At 43.4% G+C, this 18,389-nt stretch overlaps 1 protein-coding gene across 1 annotated transcript in view; it reads right to left on the bottom strand.

Annotated features, from left to right (window-relative positions):
- Positions 1-18,389, bottom strand: part of LOC120022695 (tax1-binding protein 1 homolog A-like) — a 44,909-nt gene that overhangs the window by 18,290 nt on the left and 8,230 nt on the right. Inside the window, exons 2-10 of the mRNA XM_038966678.1 lie at positions 15,341-15,443; positions 13,539-13,729; positions 13,310-13,425; positions 10,177-10,287; positions 8,691-8,781; positions 6,440-6,616; positions 1,026-1,277; positions 674-862; positions 104-172 (exon numbers count right to left, since the gene is read on the bottom strand). Coding sequence (XP_038822606.1) covers positions 104-172; positions 674-862; positions 1,026-1,277; positions 6,440-6,616; positions 8,691-8,781; positions 10,177-10,287; positions 13,310-13,425; positions 13,539-13,729; positions 15,341-15,443 — 1,299 coding nt within the window. The remainder of the gene's footprint in view (positions 1-103; positions 173-673; positions 863-1,025; positions 1,278-6,439; positions 6,617-8,690; positions 8,782-10,176; positions 10,288-13,309; positions 13,426-13,538; positions 13,730-15,340; positions 15,444-18,389) is intronic.

Genomic DNA, 18,389 nt, shown 5'->3' with positions numbered 1-18,389 from the left:
CTGCAGCCAGATTGCCTGCAAACACACAGAAGTTAGAGGACTTAGTATTAAAGAGAAACGTGTGTGTGTGTGTGTGTGTGTGTGTGTGTGTGTCAGTACCTGCTGTAGGTGACTCTGGACTGGGTGTCAGTGGCGCCTGTGTCGTCTCAGTAGCAGCGTTTCTCTTTGACTCCTACAGACATAAAGGGGAAATAAGTTGAGGAAGCCATTTCACACCATTGAGATGTACCCCAATGATAAACTCCCAGTCATTAGATATAATGTTTCTGTTGCTGAATCAGGCTGGGGACATAAGAGACCGCTTTGCTGCTTATGAAATGGCACCCTATTCCCTAACATTCACTACTTTTGACCAGAGCCCTAAGGGCCTTTATGAAATGTAGTGCACTATATAGGGAAGAGAGCCGTATGGGCCCTGGTCAAATGTAGCGCACTATATAGGGAACATATCTGTATGGGCCCTGGTCAAAAGTAGTGCACTATATAGGGAACATATCTGTATGGGCCCTGGTCAAAAGTAGTGCACTATATAGGGAGCATATATGTATGGGCACTGGTCAAAAGTAGTGGACTATATAAGGAAGAGGGTGCCATTTTGGATGCAAACCGTCAGTGGCCTTGGGTGTGTGCCACTAGATGGCGCTATGGTGTGGTGTATTACAGTACTGCAGACAGACAGACTCACCCCCTGGGCCTCGCTGAGCTTGGCCACCTGCCTGCGGAGTCGCTGACACTCTCTGTACTTCTCCTTGTAGTGCTCAGCGGCCATGTGGAGACGCAGCTTCAGCTCCTCCACTTCTCTCTGTAGCTCAGCCTCCGCCTCAGACACCACACACCCCCCCTCACTGGAGGTCCCCACACCCTGAGAAAGAGGGAGGGGGAGTAGTTCAGCACAAATAAATCTTTCAATACTGGAATTCTGTTACTAAATTTGTCTACAGCACACAGCAGTTGTACATTCCTCTTACATTTATATTCTTAAAAACTAAGAAAGATCCATCTGTGGATATCTATGGTCTCCTTACCACTTCCTGTTGGGAGGTGGTCCTCATGCGGTCCAGCTGCGTCTCCATTCGCCGGCACTCGGCCTGGGCATCGGCCAGGCTGGCGCGGAGGGCGTCGACCTCCAGGCGGGCGCGGTACAGCTCGGTCATGGTGCGGTCGCGGGCACACGCTGAGTCGCGGAGCTCCGACACCAACATGGCGGCCTGCTGGCGAGACGCCTGGAGCTGCTCCTCGGCCTGGCGAAGCTTCTCCCTCAGACGACCCATCTCAGCCTGGAGAGGGAGGGGCAGACAGGTTAATACACACATTTACACACAGGTGCTGCGAGGCCTGACACACAGTAACTGCTACCTCAGAAGGGCTATCTTAGCTTACATGTGAGTCTTTCTTTTCTAAATAAAGGGGCCAATATGTGACATCAGGGTCAACATTTCTAAATGGTTTGATATACATTTAAATATGATTTTCTTCACGTGTAGTTACAGGAATAAGAGTCTAGGTAGGCACAATGAGACCGTAACTCTAGCAACAACAAAACATCTACATGTCATTCAAAAATGTCACATGAAACATGGACACTGCATGTCTGTTAGTGCTTTAGTCAACTTGTCTATCATTTATACCCATGCTAAACAGCAAAAGATAAACAGCATTTCTATATTTTGTAATAGTTTATACGATCATTTAATACAATAATATAATACAATGGGTTCTGTCAACAAAATCATTGACAATAATAATAATAACCAATAATGAAATGTTTATAAATCAGTAAAGTTTTCATGGTGTGTGTGTGAAAACTAGACATCACATTCTTGCTTCCTCTGTCCTTGTTTCCTCCACTCCTTGAAAGTGCATTGGAGCCCGAGGGGAGGAACCTTCCCTCCTCTCCCCCAATGTGATTTGAGAGGGAGGTGAGGAATGGAGGAAACAAGGGGAGAATCTCAATTCCATTTCCTAAATTCCTGACATCCTGCTCAAAAACCCATTGATAAGAAGGTGAGATGGGAAACACAATCTAGTGAAGAAATGGGATAAGAATATATAAATATACAAATATATGGATGAGCAGTGACAGAGCAGCTAAGATGCCATTTTTATTTTATCTTATTTAACTAGGCAAGTCAGTTAAGAACAAATTCTTATTTACAATGACAGCCTAGGAACAGTGGGTTAAACTGCCTTGTTCAGGGGCAGAATGACAGATTTTTACATCGTCAGCTCGGGTATTCGATCTAGTAACATTTCGGTTACTGGCCCAATGCTCTAACTACTAGGCTACCTGCCGCCCCAATAGATAGTGTAGGATACAGTATATACATATGAGATGAGTAATGCGAGATATGTAAACATTCTTAAAGTGGCATTATTAAAGTGACTAGTGTTCCATTTATTAAAGTGGCCAATGATATCAAGTCTGTAGGTAGACAGCCTTCTCTCTGTGCTAGTGGTGGCTGTTTAACAATCTGATGGCATTGAGATGGAAGCTGTTTTTCAATCTCTCTGTCCTAGCTTTGATTCACCTGTACTGACCTCGCCTTCTGGATGGAAGCGAGGTGAACAGGCAGTGGGTTGGGTGATTATTGTCCTTGATTATCTTTTTTGCCTTCCTGTGACATCGGGTGTTGTAGGTGTCCTGGAGGGCAGGTAGTTTGCCCTCGTTGATGCGTTGTGCAGACTGCACCACCCTCTGCAGTTGCCCTACCAGGCGGTGATGCAGCCCGACAGGATGCTCTCAATTGCGCACCTGTAAAAGTTAGTGAGGGTTTTCGGTGACAAGCCACATTTTTTTCAGCCTCCTGAGACCATTTCTGTGATATGTACACAGAGGAACTTAAAACTTTCCACCTTCTCCACTGATGTCTCGTTGATGTGGGTAGGGGGGTGCACCCTTTACTGTTTCCTGAAGTCCATGATCATTTCTTTTGTTTTGCTGACATTGAATGTCCAATTCTGTCCAATTCTCTCAGATCTCCACAAGTGTCTAGGGGTAGTAGTGGTTTCTGGACCCCAGAACCCGTCTGGTGTGGGGTGGACCTACAGTACAACACTTGAGGCATTGGTTGGATGTTTCATTCCATTGCTATACACACAAACAGGTGTAAACTGGACACACCCACAGCACCCTACCAGGCTGATCAGACAGACCTGCGTAGCTGGAGACACCCACGGCACCCTATCAGGCTGATCAGACAGGCCTGGGTAGCTGGAGACCTGCTGGAAACACTGAAATGATATATTTACACCTGTGCTTCATTCCAGCTAGTTAGATGTGCAACCACTGACCAACTATAGCTAGGGCATATCTCTAGTCTAGCAATTGATACTGTTGTTTAGGCTGGATATCACCATTTAATAAGATTACCAATGATTAGCTAGGACATATCAGTCAGCTAACCATTTACAGTAACAGCAGTTCATTAATAAGTAAATACACACTAATTATTATGCAGAAATTGAGAAATGTTACCTTATCTTGGCACTGTGGCCCGGTATGGGCAGCTATTAATTCATGGAAGTGTGACCTCCTACTTTGAAAGGACAGGAAGTGTTGGCTGAGCACTTGACCAGGCATTCCACATTTAACCCCACCCACATTTGAACTTCGCAATATCAAGTCATTTTTTTTAATTTATATTCAAAAAACGAATATACAGGCCGTTTTCACATTCCCGATTGTTGTTTTCCCCAGAGTTAAAACGGAGCAATCAAAACGTACACGGACCGTAATCTTACCTCAGGAATCTTGATTTAATGTTGTCCACGAAGTAGGCTAATTATCTTAAGATAATTAGAGAAAATCTCTTTATCACTTGACTGTCATTCAGAAAGTCCTTTCCTCAATCAGCTGTTGCTTTGCAATAATTTCCCCACGTAACTAAACAGCTAGACATCAAGCGTGTATCAAACTATTAAGCATAATTATTGAAGAACCCTGTTAATGACCGTATCTATTTTGTTTTATTAATCATATGAAAGTTACTCTTTCCATTTGAAGCATTGGATTTTGGAATCACATACATTATTTTGGATATGTGTGCATATATACTGTGTACCGGGGTATCTGGAAATAGCCACTGGATGCTTTTTCAAAACTGTTGAAACGACTTCTTTGAAGTTTTTCAACACATTTTAATATGTGCAGCCATAGTTCCCCAGAACAGTTGAGTCAGACATGTGTTTGTTTGTAAATAGCACAAGGAGAGAAAGCGGGAGCAGGTGAGTCCAGCTGTGTATTGACAGGGCTCACACTTCACATTGAAAAGGCAACAGTGTTTTTTTGCTTCAATAGATTGATCAGGGACGTGCAACTATAATTAACCTTCACAGAAAATACTTTAGTGCAACACAACACATTCAGCAGAAAATAGATTCATTTTCATCAGATGCAACGCTATTTGGCAGGCAGCCACACAAGAAAATTCTCACAATTTTTTGCAAAAATTATGAATGGCCATCATTTTTCTAATGTTTATCACAGAAAAAATGTATCCATCTACATTTCCTAATGTTTAGCTTAAAGTTAATCTAGCATAGTACTGGAGAAAAGTAGCTACACATAGAAAAGTACTGGGGAAAAGTAACTACACATAGAAAAGTACTGGGGAAAAGTAGCTACACATAGAAAAGTACTGGAGAAAAGTAGCTACACATAGAAAAGTACTGGGGAAAAGTAGCTACACATAGAAAAGTACTGGGGAAAAGTAGCTACACATAGAAAAGTACTGGGGAAAAGTAACTACACATAGAAAAGTACTGGGGAAAAGTAGCTACACATAGAAAAGTACTGGGGAAAAGTAGCTGCACATAGAAAAGTACTGGGGAAAAGTAGCTACACATAGAAAAGTACTGGGGAAAAGTAGCTACACATAGAAAAGTACTGGGGAAAAGTAACTACACATAGAAAAGTACTGGGGAAAAGTAGCTACACATAGAAAAGTACTGGGGAAAAGTAGCTACACATAGAAAAGTACTGGGGAAAAGTAGCTACACATAGAAAAGTACTGGGGAAAAGTAACTACACATAGAAAAGTACTGGGGAAAAGTAACTACACATAGAAAAGTACTGGGGAAAAGTAGCTACACATAGAAAAGTACTGGGGAAAAGTAGCTACACATAGAAAAGTACTGGGGAAAAGTAGCTACACATAGAAAAGTACTGGGGAAAAGTAACTACACATAGAAAAGTACTGGGGAAAAGTAACTACACATAGAAAAGTACTGGGGAAAAGTAGCTACACATAGAAAAGTACTGGAGAAAAGTAGCTACACATAGAAAAGTACTGGGGAAAAGTAGCTACACATAGAAAAGTACTGGGGAAAAGTAGCTACACATAGAAAAGTACTGGGGAAAAGTAACTACACATAGAAAAGTACTGGGGAAAAGTAACTACACATAGAAAAGTACTGGGGAAAAGTAGCTACACATAGAAAAGTACTGGAGAAACGTAGCTACACATAGAAAAGTACTGGGGAAAAGTAACTACACATAGAAAAGTACTGGAGAAACGTAGCTACACATAGAAAAGTACTGGGGAAAAGTAGCTACACATCAGTCATAAAGCTCTAACTGACAGAATGCCCATTGGTGAATTCTCATCCGAGTGGAGAAGTGCAACAGAAGCACAAAATTACTCTGATGCCAAGCAGAAATTACAATAAGAAGCATTTTACATCTGCATTTACAAAACACAGCAAGATGTTTGTTATGCATTTTCCAAAAAAAATCCTGTGAGAAAAATGCAGAATTCTGCGTTAACACAACCCTTAAGTTTGATTTACTAGTGGCTGAATGAATAAGGTGACGGGGCATCATATTGTGTGAGCTTGCTGCCATGTTTGAGAAGTCAAAGCCATTTGTACAGCTGCCACTATCTTGATTTTCTTGCTTTTTTCCCTACTTCCCGTTCTCAGCTCGTCTTCTCCTCCAAGCAGAGCAGGCAGGTCCGTTGCCCTAGCAACTCCACTCCACTCAGACACAGTGTGCAGCCTACACATGCTGCTCCAGAGCAAGTACTGTTCTTCCTTCAGACAAGCATTCTGGTAACAGACACCCAAAGCCAGTAATACTGTGTATATCCTGGTATGAGAGAAGTACTGCATGACAATATAAACACCTGGATACTGCCAGACCCTAATGTGCCCATGAAAACTGTTTTCACACCATAACATAGGAAGATAGAAAATGTTACGAGGTTACAGTACACTTCCGAGATCTCCCCCAACCCACCAAAAAAGGTTTCGATACTACTCATGAATTATATTGAATGTATCTATGTTCCCCCTTTATATCTAAATGTATTAATGACTTTGTAACAGCTCCAAACAGATGTCCATTACAACAAATCCTCACTGCTGCCCTAATTTATAGAAAGACCCATATGAACACACACACACACACACACACACACCCCTCCCTCCTCACCTTGTCGACAGCGTGTGTGTGCAGCTCTTTCTCCAGGCGATCTTTCTGAGTGACGCAGGCTCGGAGCCTGTCCAGTTCTTCCTGGAACTGAGCGATGGTCACCTCTCTGTTGAGCTCCACAGCCTTCAGCATCTGCAGCTCTGCACTCAGCTTAGTGTTCTCTAGCTCCGTGCTACGCAGGTGGACCTACACACACACACATGCAGAGAGACCATTATAGACACACAGACAAAGAAATACAATTATGAACACACACACACAGACATACAGTTGAAGTCGGATGTTTACATACACTTAGGTTGGAGTCATTAAAACTCGTTTTTCAACAACTCCACAAATTTCTTGTTAACAAACTATAGTTTTGGCAAGTCGATTAGGACATCTACTTTGTGCATGACACAAGTAATTTTTCCAAAAATTGTTTACAGACAGATTATTTCACTTATAATTTACTGTTTCACAATTCCAGTGAGTCAGAAGTTTACATACACTTAGTTGACTGTACCTTTAAACAGCTTGGAAAATTCCAGAAAATTATGTCATTGCTTTAGAAGCTTCTGTTAGGCTAATTAACATAATTTTAGTCAATTGGAGGTGTACCTGTGGATGTATTTCAAGGAATACCTTCAAACTCAGTGCCTCTTTGCTTGACATCATGGGAAAATCAAAAGAAATCAGCCAAGACCTAAGAAAAAAATTGTAGACCTCCACAAGTCTGGTTCATCTTTGGGAGCAATTTCCAAATGCCTGAAGGTACCACGTTCATCTGTACAAACAATAGTACGCAAGTACAAACACCATGGGACCACGCAGCCATCATACCGCTCAGGAAGGAGACGCGTTCTGCTCCTAGAGATGAACGCACTTTGGTACGAAAAGTACAAATCAATCACAGAACAATAGCAAAGGACCTTGTGAAGATGCTGGAGGAAACAGGTACAAAAGTATCTATATCCACATTAAAACGAGTCCGATATCAACATAACCTGAAAGGCCGCTCAGCAAGGAAGAAGCCACTGCTCCAAAACCTCCATAAAAAAGCCAGACTACGGTTTGCAACTGCACATGGGGACAAAAATCGTACTTTTTGGAGAAATGTTCTCTGGTCTGATGAAGCAAAAATATAACTGTTTGGCCATAATGACCATCGTTAAGTTTGGAGGAAAAAGGAGGAGGCTTGCAAGCCAAAGAACACCATCTCAACCGTGGCAGTATTGTCACGCCCTGACCATAGAGAGCCTTTTTACTCTCTATTTTGGTTAGATCGGGGTGTGACTAGGGGGGGGGGGGGGGGGTGTTCTTATCTAGGTGTTTTATTTCTATGTTGGCCTGGTATGGTTCCCAATCAGAGGCAGCTGTTTATCGTTGTCTCTGATTGGGGATCATATTTAGGCAGCCATTTCCCCACTGTGAGCACTGCATGAACTTCACGTGTCGTGTATTCTTTATTGTTTTTTGTGCGGTTCACATAATAAATAAATATGTCGAACCGATATCACGTTGCGCTTTGGTCTGAGTATGCTTACATCGACGATCGTGACAAGTATCATGTTGTGGGGATGCTTTGCTGCAGGAGATGCTGGTGCACTTCACAAAATAGACAGCATCATGAGGAGGAAAATTATGTGGATATATTGAAGCAACATCTCAAGACATCAGTCAGGAAGTTAAAGCTTTGTCGCAAATGGGTCTTCCAAATGGACAATGACCCCAAGCATACTTCCAAAGTTGTGGCAAAATGGCTTAAGGACAACGAAGTCAAGGTATTGGAGTGGCCATCACAAAGCCCTGACCTCAATCCTATAGAACATTTGTGCGCAGAACTGAAAAAGTGTGTGCGAGCAAGGAGGCCTATAAACCTGACTCAGTTACACCAGCTCTGTCAGGAGGAATGGGCCAAAATTCCCCCAACTTATTGTGGGAAGCGTGTGAAAGGCTACCCAAGACGTTTGACCCAAGTTAAACAATTTAAAAGGCAATGCTACCAAATACTCATTGAGTGTATGTAAACTTCTGACCCACTGGGAATGTGATGAAAGAAATTAAAAGCTTAAATAAATCATTCTCTCAACTATTATTCTGACATTTCACATTCTTAAAATAAAGTGGTGATCCTAATGGACCTAAGACAGGGAAGTTTTACTAGGATTAAATGTCAGGAATTGTGAAAAACTGAGTTTAAATGTATTTGGCAAAGGTGTATGTAAACTTCCGACTTCAACTGTACATACATGTGCACACACAGAGTGTATCATTTCACCTTGTAAAGGTCCCTCTCGTCCTTCTCATTCTTCAGTTGGGTCTCCAGAGTGTCTCTATCTGCTGTCAGCTTCTTTAACCTGTCTCTCAGACTGGACAACAACAACAACTGCATTAATGCCAATAATGTTCTCTCTAGTTTTCTGTACTGTATGTCATTTGAGTATAGTACTGTATCTATGGTGTTTCTCATCAACAGTCCAGTTAGTTTCCTTCTAGTCCTTTCTGTGTGACTCCCAGTAGTCTAGCTGTGTGTGTGTGTGTGTGTGTGTGTGTGTGTGTGTGTGTGGGGGGGGGGGGGGGGGGGGGGGGGGGGGCAGGGTTTCCACTAGGCGGTAATAGCCGGCTCTTGGCCTATAAAAAATGAAAAGAGCTGATAATTAAAATTGGTGCCAGGCCGGGAGAAGAAAAAAATAGATTGCGAAATAATGATTTTTAGCCTATTTAAATGGTGGAAATACTAGTCGATGGAAATACATTTGACTGGCCATGCTTATCGGTCTATAGGGTAATTTGCATAATTGTGTGTAATTAAATTGCAGCGTGCGTAGGCTACTGTATAGTCTTTATGCATCTTATTTATCACACCCCTACAGCACACAGATACAGAGCCTTGGAGCTGGAAAATCTGCAGCAGCAGCATCTCAAACTGCAACAGAGGACAGGCTCCATCAGTGCGTCACACACCACTTTGCAATGAGCTGGAGGCAGGACGCGTTTTGAAAACACATAGTTCATTGTTGGAAAGCTGAACGTTTTAACATGTATTATGAGGCATGTCTTACCTTGCTTCAAAGCAGCCTATTAGATCTACACCCCTCCCATGTGCACTGCCCTTTTGACAACGGTGTTTCCTGCTAATTGCATTATGGAAAGAACATGTGCATGTAGCCTACTGCCTTGTGCACATCGCTGAGCTTTATAATGTGAAGAAATAATAGTTCATCAACATTTGAAGATAAACGCTCTGATCTGTTGCCCTCATTGCTTTTTACGTATTTAAAAATACATTTTTTTATGTAGCTTAGGCTTACTGGTTGTATGAATTTGGGCTCTATCTTCCCACAGCTGTCCCAGTCTGTTTGGAATAGGCTATTTCTCAACAAGCTGACCAATAGAATAGGTCAACTTTTCTACTATGGGGGATAGTAGATTGGCGTAGGCTAGTGATTTGGCTGTTTGTTACTCGTCTTGTTGATGAGGAAAAGTAAATGTGGACAGTTATTCTAGAATCTTCAAAATGCACATCAGAATTCAGTATGAAGAACTACACATTGTTGCATGTTCAACATGTTCTGTTAATATGAATGACCATAATCCAAATGTGATTTCTGTCATTCTGAGCAGTGTGGGTGGACACCCTAATCAGGTTACACACCCAATGGATATGGGTCCGGCACATTTCTCAAATGTCCGGTAAATTAAAATGTTGCCGGCCAAACGTCCTGTCCACATTTTCCTAACGGAAACCCTGGTGTCCTCCTCACCAGTCCAGTTCGGTCTCTTTCTGCAGTCCCCTCTGTGTGACTCCCTGTAGGTCTTCCTCCAGCTGTCTGACCCGGTCTGTGGCCTCCTGCAGCCTCCTCCTCACCTCCTCCCTCTCCTCTGACAGGCCCTGGGAGGAGCGTAGCAGCTCCTGCAACCACACCACAGGCAACTTCAGCTGTCAATCACACTGTTAACCAATCACAGGCCCTGTCGGTCAGTCCGGTTAGACCAGAGGTGTCAAACTCAATTCCTGGAAGGCTGAGTGTTTTCTGTTTTTTGTCTTTTCCTCTCAATTTGTGTTCAACTAAGACCCAGCCAATGATATGAGGGGAGTTCCTATCTAATCAATGACCTTTATTGATCAATCAAGTAAAATGGAGGGAAATGCTGCAAATGCTTGGCTTTGTATTGAGTGTGACCCTCTCAATCAAAATGCTGTGTGATAACGAATGACGAATGGCAATGTTCTGAAACAAGAGACAACCATGAGAACCAGTTGGGAGTCCTATCTATCCTGTATCTTGTACCTGGTCCTGCCAGTGATCTCCCCTGTTGGAACACGTTGAGAAGTAGAGGACATTAAATCACCCACAACACACTGCACCTGACAGACCAGCACGCCTACATAAACACCCCTCCATCGCTCAACACGCACACACACGCACTTGTGCATCAGACAGACCAGACACATCCATCAAACATACAGGTGCAGTATATACATTTCTATTTGTTTTAGGAAACACGTGCACAGTGTCACAGCCAGATGTCATGTGTAGTTCAGGTACAGCCCGCTGGCTCCCTGGAGGACTGTATGATTTCAACTGCAGCCGGGAGGCACTTTAGCAGCGCATAAAGACCTTATAAAACATGTTGTCGTAAAATTAGCAGCCGCAAAATATGTACTTACGTTTTCATGGTCCAGCTAAAGGATATTTTCATCAATGCTGCACTAAAGGGCCATGGTGAATATACTCAAATGTTCTTGTGTACTGCACAACTGAACACGAGTACACACACACACACACACACACACACACCTTATTTCATAAGAGAAACCCTTGTTGAATGAAGAATCTGACATTAATAATCTGTGTACATTTTATTTACAGCGATTTAGTACTTCATAAAATGACCAAGTAGGAAATCTCTCAAAGCTGTCTACCACACACACACATTCCTTTTACTATCCTTGTGGGGACCAAACAATTGATTCCCATTCAAAATCCTATTTTCCCTAACCCTAATTCAAACCCTATACCTAACCCTAAGCCTAAAATCTACTTGTTCCTTGTGGGGGATCAGCAAAATGCCCCCACCTGTCCAGATGTTCCTTGTTTTACTATTCTTGTGAGGACCTCCGGTCCCCATAAGGATACTAAAACACACACACACTAGGAAAAAGCACCAGGGGGCAGTAAGAGACTGGTTCCATATCATCAACCTTCTCCCCTTAGTTTCCTCCACTCTCCTTCCCTCCTCTCTCCTTTCATCCTCCCTGCTTTCATGCTCCCTGCTTCCCTCCTCTCTCCTTTCATCCTCCCCCTCTTTCCTCTAGTTTCAGTGGGTTAAATCTTACTTTGCAGGTTAAATCACATGGAAATGTTTATTCACTGAACAACACCAAATGGTACTTCAAATAAATTACAAAATTTAAGTCACTCTCAGCAGTTGTACTAAGATGAAAGATGAGAGAGTCAGAAAGAGAGAGAAACAGAGAGACGGCGAGAGAGAGCAGTGCCCCTAGTACATTGGCGTGACTCAGTCATGTTACTCCCTAAACTGGGCAGGCCCTTTCTTCACCCAGGCGGTTTTGCAGACAACCGTCTCTCATTCCACACGCATTTTAAAAGAAGTTACAAGTGGGTGGCATTGTGAGTGTGTGTGTCAGGGGGATTGAGTGTGTGTCTGTATGGGTGAATTAGAATGTGTGTGTGGGGGGAGGAGGAGTAGTCTGTGTGTATGTGTGTGGCATTGACGTCATATTTGTTCACTCTGTGGTTGAGATGGCATTGCCCTGATGCCAGATGCCTGGGAGACCGTGTCCAGTTAGCGTCCTGGCCCAGTGAGTCAGCTCGTTAAAGAGGGACAGAGAGACAGGCACACACACACACACACACGCACACGAAACAAACAAAAAAATATGACACACTGTGCAAATAAAGTGCACACACACTGCTTTGTGTGTTCAACCATGGACACAGATCATTCATAAACGTTGATGTTTTGAACCTGTGATCACTGAATAGGAACTGGCACTCAGGTTTCTCTCTTCTACTGCCTCGCTCTGTACAGTCTCCTGTGCTACGTATTTCTCTCTCCCCTCTCCCCCTCCCTCACCTGGTTGTGTGTGCATTGCAGGCTGAAGGTCTCTCCCCCTCCCTCACCTGGTTGTGTGTGCGTTGCAGGCTGCAGGTCTCTCTCCCTCCCTCACCTGGTTGTGTGTGCGTTGCAGGCTGCAGGTCTCTCTCCCTCCCTCACCTGGTTGTGTGTGCGTTGCAGGCTGCAGGTCTCTCTCCCTCCCTCACCTGGTTGTGTGTGCGTTGCAGGCTGCAGGTCTCTCTCCCTCCCTCACCTGGTTGTGTGTGCGTTGCAGGCTGCAGGTCTCTCTCCCTCCCTCACCTGGTTGTGTGTGCGTTGCAGGCTGCAGGTCTCTCTCCCTCCCTCACCTGGTTGTGTGTGCGTTGCAGGCTGCAGGTCTCTCTCCCTCCCTCACCTGGTTGTGTGTGCGTTGCAGGCTGCAGGTCTCTCTCCCTCCCTCACCTGGTTGTGTGTGCGTTGCAGGCTGCAGGTCTCTCTCCCTCCCTCACCTGGTTGTGTGTGCGTTGCAGGCTGCAGGTCTCTCTCCCTCCCTCACCTGGTTGTGTGTGCGTTGCAGGCTGCAGGTCTCTCCCCCTCCCTCACCTGGTTGTGTGTGTGTTGCAGGCTGCAGGTCTCTCTCCCTCCCTCACCTGGTTGTGTGTGCGTTGCAGGCTGCAGGTCTCTCTCCCTCCCTCACCTGGTTGTGTGTGCGTTGCAGGCTGCAGGTCTCTCTCCCTCCCTCACCTGGTTGTGTGTGCGTTGCAGGCTGCAGGTCTCTCTCCCTCCCTCACCTGGTTGTGTGTGCGTAGCAGGCTGCAGGTCTCCCTCTCCTGCTCTCTCTCTCTGTGCAGCCTCCTGTGCTCCTCCTGCAGCTGCTGCTTCTCCTCCTGCAGGTGGTGCATGGTCTTCAACAGCTCCCTGCGCTCCTGCTGCGCCTCCTCTACACGCTGCTTCTCACCAGAGGATAGAAGAGGAGACTGTGTACCGGTAACATTTAGACAGCTATACTGTATCTCTGTGTGTGTGTGTGTGTGTGTGTGTGTGTGTGTGTGTGTGTGTGTACCTCCAGCACACTGCTCTTGGTGGTCACCACCAGAATGTCTGAGTTGCTGTCATCCTCGGTAACGGTGAGACAGTCCTCGGTGGGCGTGTCCGGGCGAAACAGGAAAGGTGTGCTGGCGCCTCTGATGTCACCCGTGTGTGTGACGTAACAGAACTGATAAAACTCCCCGTCACTCTTGGGAACATAGTACCCTGCAATGGGAGAGACCGAGTGGGAAAAAGTTAGGAAGGGTGTGGCATTTTGAGACAGTATCGTCAGGTGAATTGGTTGCGCTTGTTTCGTCTAGAGTATTCATAAAGAGTATCAGAGTAGGACTAGGGATGGGCATTTGAAATGATTTAACTATTAGAATAATATCATGACTTTTTTCTGGATATCCAGATAGTTAAAATACATGTTTTAAAGATTTTTTTTATATATTTTTTTTATTCTACTTCAATGGAGACTTGCTCACTGGACTCTGGAGGAAGCTGGTGAACTACACTCTACTTGCTTCAGCAGAATGTGGGGGAGGGGCGGGAAAGGAGGAGCAGGGGCCGGTGTGTGTGACCAGGTGCGCAACTTTGGTTTTAGAAGTGGGTGGGACATTTTTTATTTATTTTTTTGACCAGTCTGATAAACACTCCAAAGCCTATCCGACCGCTCGGAGGCGTCCGCGTGGTCCTAAAGCACACTGTTGCCTCATTTTGTATCACATTCCCAATAATAAAACTGGGGGGGGAAATGTTGACTACATCAAATTGTTTTAAAGAAGCTAGCTAGCTACAGTAGACAGTTAAGTTAGCCTGCTAGCTAGCTAAAGTAGCAATGCTAACTGAGTCTATTTTGCTGCGCTCCTCATCCTTGTCTACAACAACTCCATTGATATGAAACAACAGCCTACCTGTTGGTTGATCATGGTATCCTGCTCCTTCTCATTTATCCAACCAAATTCCGTCATTTTAATTCCATTTTGCATTGACTAAAATCTTTATCTTCCCATGAAGCCTCTGACTGTAACGCCTTGACCGACAGGTGTGAAACGGGTGTGTAGGGTAATGGTGCATCCTTTTTTAATGGGGCACACTCGTAAAAACTGTCATTAAACTGTTGTTTTATTAAACTGTTAAATCTAATGGTCCATCCTTACAGCCTATATAGCAACATCACATATTTAATTTCATTTAATTTCAGACAAAATCTTTTCATTGTTAAAATAGGCTACTCTCTCAAGTAATCGAATACTAACGTCCGTTCAGATATTGGAATAACCGTGCCCATCCCTTAGAAGAAGTGCTGATCAAGGATCTGGTCCCCACATGCCCATATCATCATAATGCATTATGATCTCAAAAGGCAAAAATGAACCATAGATCAGCACTCTGAGAGGCACTGTGAAACCTGTCTAAATCTAATGTATATAAAATCCCTTATCTTCCATCTTCTACTCATAGTAAACACATCATTCAATAAGAGTAGAAGTCCAGTAACTCAACTGCACTGTATTTGAGGTAAAGATCACTGTCCGTGATATAAACACATGCAGAAGTCACAGAGTTCCACTGACACCACAGAGACCATGTCAGCCCCTGTAAAACCAGATCATCGGCCCTCCAAGGTGTGTGTGTGTGTAATATCCCTAAAGAGAGCGAAAGAGAGGTGTTCAAGTCTCTGACCAAGGTTGCGGTTGTATTCCATCAATAAAATAAGGTAGCTGGTTTAATATAGGGACTGTTAAATCATGAGGTTACCTTAGTATACCACAGTGCTTCCCATGCTCGGTGTGTGTGTGTACGTTCCTAAGTAAGTGTGTGTGTGTGTACCTTGGAACACCACAGCCCTGTGTACGGTGCTTCCAGGTTGGTAGTCTTGCGGCATGGGAGACCACAGGAACGTGTAGTAATCCCTCGCTGTGTTCCAACCCACCTACAGACCCAACGCAGGAGGACAGGCTACAGCTAAAACATACACACTGCCATATTGTTCTCACACCAACACAGGACACACAGCAAGACTAGGATCTCACAAATACCTGTTACGTACCTTGTTAATCATAATACAAGAGTGGTATTGCCCAAAGCAAGACCAACAAGTCGAACAGCCCAGCAGCCGAAAAGTGAAACGTACACTACCGGTCAAAGGTTTTAGAACACCTACTCATTCAAGGGTTTTTCTTTATTTTTACTATTTTCTACATTGTAGAATAATAGTGAAAGACATCAAAACTATGAAATAACACATATGGAATCATGTAGTAACCAAAAAAGTGTTAAACAAATCAAAATATATTTTATATTTGAGAGTCTTCAAATTGCCACCCTTTGCCTCCATGAATGCACATTCTTGGCATTCTCTCAACCAACTTCACCTGGAATGATTTTCCAACAGTCTTGAAGGAGTTCCCACATATGCTGAGCACTTGTTGGCTGCTTTTCCTTCACTCTGCGGTCCGACTCATCCCAAACCATATCAATTTGGTTGAGGTCGGAGGATTGTGGAGGCCAGGTCATCTGATGCAGCATTCCATCACTCTCCTTCTTGGTACAATAGCCCTCACACCGCCTGGAGGTGTGTTGGGTCATTGTTCTGTTGAAAAACAAATGATAGTCCCACTAAGCGCAAACCAGATGGGATGGCGTATCGCTGCAGAATTCTGTGGTAGCCATGCTGGTTAAATGTGCCTTGAATTCTAAATAAATCACAGACAGTGTGACCAGCAAAGCAACCCCACTCCATAACACCTCATCCTCCATGCTTCACGGTGGGAACCACACATGTTGAGATCATCCGCTCACCTACTCTGCGTTTTACAAAGACACAGCGGTTGGAACAAAAAAATCTCAAATTTTGACTCCAGACCAAAGGACAAATTTCCACCCGTCTAATGTCCATTGCTCGTGTTTCTTGGCCCAAGCAAGTCTAATCTTATTGGTGTCCTTTAGTAGTGGTTTCTTTGCAGCAATTTGACCGTGAAGGCCTGATTCACACAGTCTCTTCTGAACAGTTGATGTTGAGATGTGTCTGTTACTTGAACACTATGAAGCATTTATCTGGGCTGCCATTTCTGAGGCTGGTAACTAATGAACTTATCCTCTGCAGCAGAGGTAATTCTGGGTCTTCCATTCCTGTGGCGGTCCTCATGAGAGCCAGTTTCATCATAGCGCTTGATGGTTTTTGCGACTACACTTGAAGAAACTTTAAAAGTTCTTGAAATGTTCCGGATTGACTGACCTTCATGTCTTAAAGTGATGATGGACTGTCGTTTTTCTTTACTTATTTTAACTGTTCTTGCATTAATATGGACTTGGTATTTTACCAAATAGGGCTATCTTCTGTACACCCCTACCTTGTCACAACACAACTGATTGGCTCAAACGCATTAAGAAGGAAAGAAATTCCACAAATTAACTTTTAAGGCACACCTGTTAATTGAAATGCATTCCAGGTTACTACCTCATGAAGCTGGTTGAGAAAATGCCAAGATTGCCTTGATGACAGCTTTGCACAAAGTGTGGCTATTTGTTTCACCCTTTTTTGGTTATTACATGATTCCATGTGTGTTATTTCATAGTTTTGATGTCTTCACTATTATTCTAATATGTAGAAAATAGACAAAATATAGAAAAACCCTTGAATGAATAGGTGTTCTAAAACTTTTCACCGGTATTGTATTTCACAGCCGAGTTGTGATAGAAAGCCAAAGTTGAAGATGAGTTTGTTTCACATCATGCACACCAGTCCTTTTCTCATTCTCATGTAACAGTAGGCTAAACCAAAATAATGTACCACATACAATTACAGGGATGGAAACATTTATTTGAAACCACAAACCCTCCCTCACTCCTTGCCAGTTCTCTCCTCTCTCCGTGGAGAGGCTGGGAGGAGGTGTGTGTGTGTGTAAGGTCTGACAGAGGGGAGCAGCAGAGCCTAGTTTAAACAGAAGAAGACGCAGAAGAGAAAGAGGTTCTAATTTTACACATACTTCTAAATGGCGGGAGAGAGATGTAATCATATGAATGTCGCCCCCTGTCACTTGAGGAGCGCATTTTGATGTTCCTCGACCACGAGACACTTGCGTTCAGTCTGCATGGTCAATGCAGCACATGCAACAATGTTGATGACAACGATGCTGTTTTCACTTTTCTTCTTAATATAAATCCACTAGTGTTCTATAAATTACACTATTAGTTTGTGTTTCTTACATCAGCAAACAGCAATTCGTTTTTTCTTAGCAAGTTGGGCCTAAATCTAAGGCTAATTGCTAGCTAGCTAATAAATGAACTGAGTCAGAACAAACATAACAAGCTATACAGCCTGATAATACCAGTGGTGGCGTAGACCTACAGCTGAATGATTTTTGTGCAACAGTATCTTCTAAATCAAAGAGGAATACACAAAGCAAGAATGTTAGCTATAAAGTTGCTAAGAGAAAACATTAAATGTAGCCAAAGATTATAGGGTCCCCTAGGAAACACTTGTCAACACTTTGGTTCCTACCCTGTCACAATAACTCCTCCCTGGCATTTTAATTTGTTGTCATGTCAAACACAGTATTCAAAAGTGCCCACTATTATATTCTAACTATAGAATTAGAACAATAGTTATATTTCCATGATTCCAAGAGTTCACCCAAGTGTTTTGCTCTAAATCACAAGTCAAACCGCAACTGCAACATTTGGTAAAAAAATAAGGCCTAGATTGTTTGCCAATATCGTGGACCCTACATGGCAGTGTGGAAATTCTCTCAAATGAGTACAGGAAGTGCAGAAATGTATGAAAATGCTGAATTTTTGGGGGGTTGAATTGAACAGTATAAAACAATCAGAATGGAGAAAGACCCATTGAAATACATTAGAATGTATGTGTTGCTAC

The sequence above is a fragment of the Salvelinus namaycush genome, chromosome 27 (assembly GCF_016432855.1).
Source record: "Salvelinus namaycush isolate Seneca chromosome 27, SaNama_1.0, whole genome shotgun sequence".
NCBI classification, from domain to species: domain Eukaryota; kingdom Metazoa; phylum Chordata; class Actinopteri; order Salmoniformes; family Salmonidae; genus Salvelinus; species Salvelinus namaycush.
The sequence above is the reverse complement of the archived record's forward strand: the minus strand, read 5'-3'. Positions and strand labels throughout refer to the sequence as shown.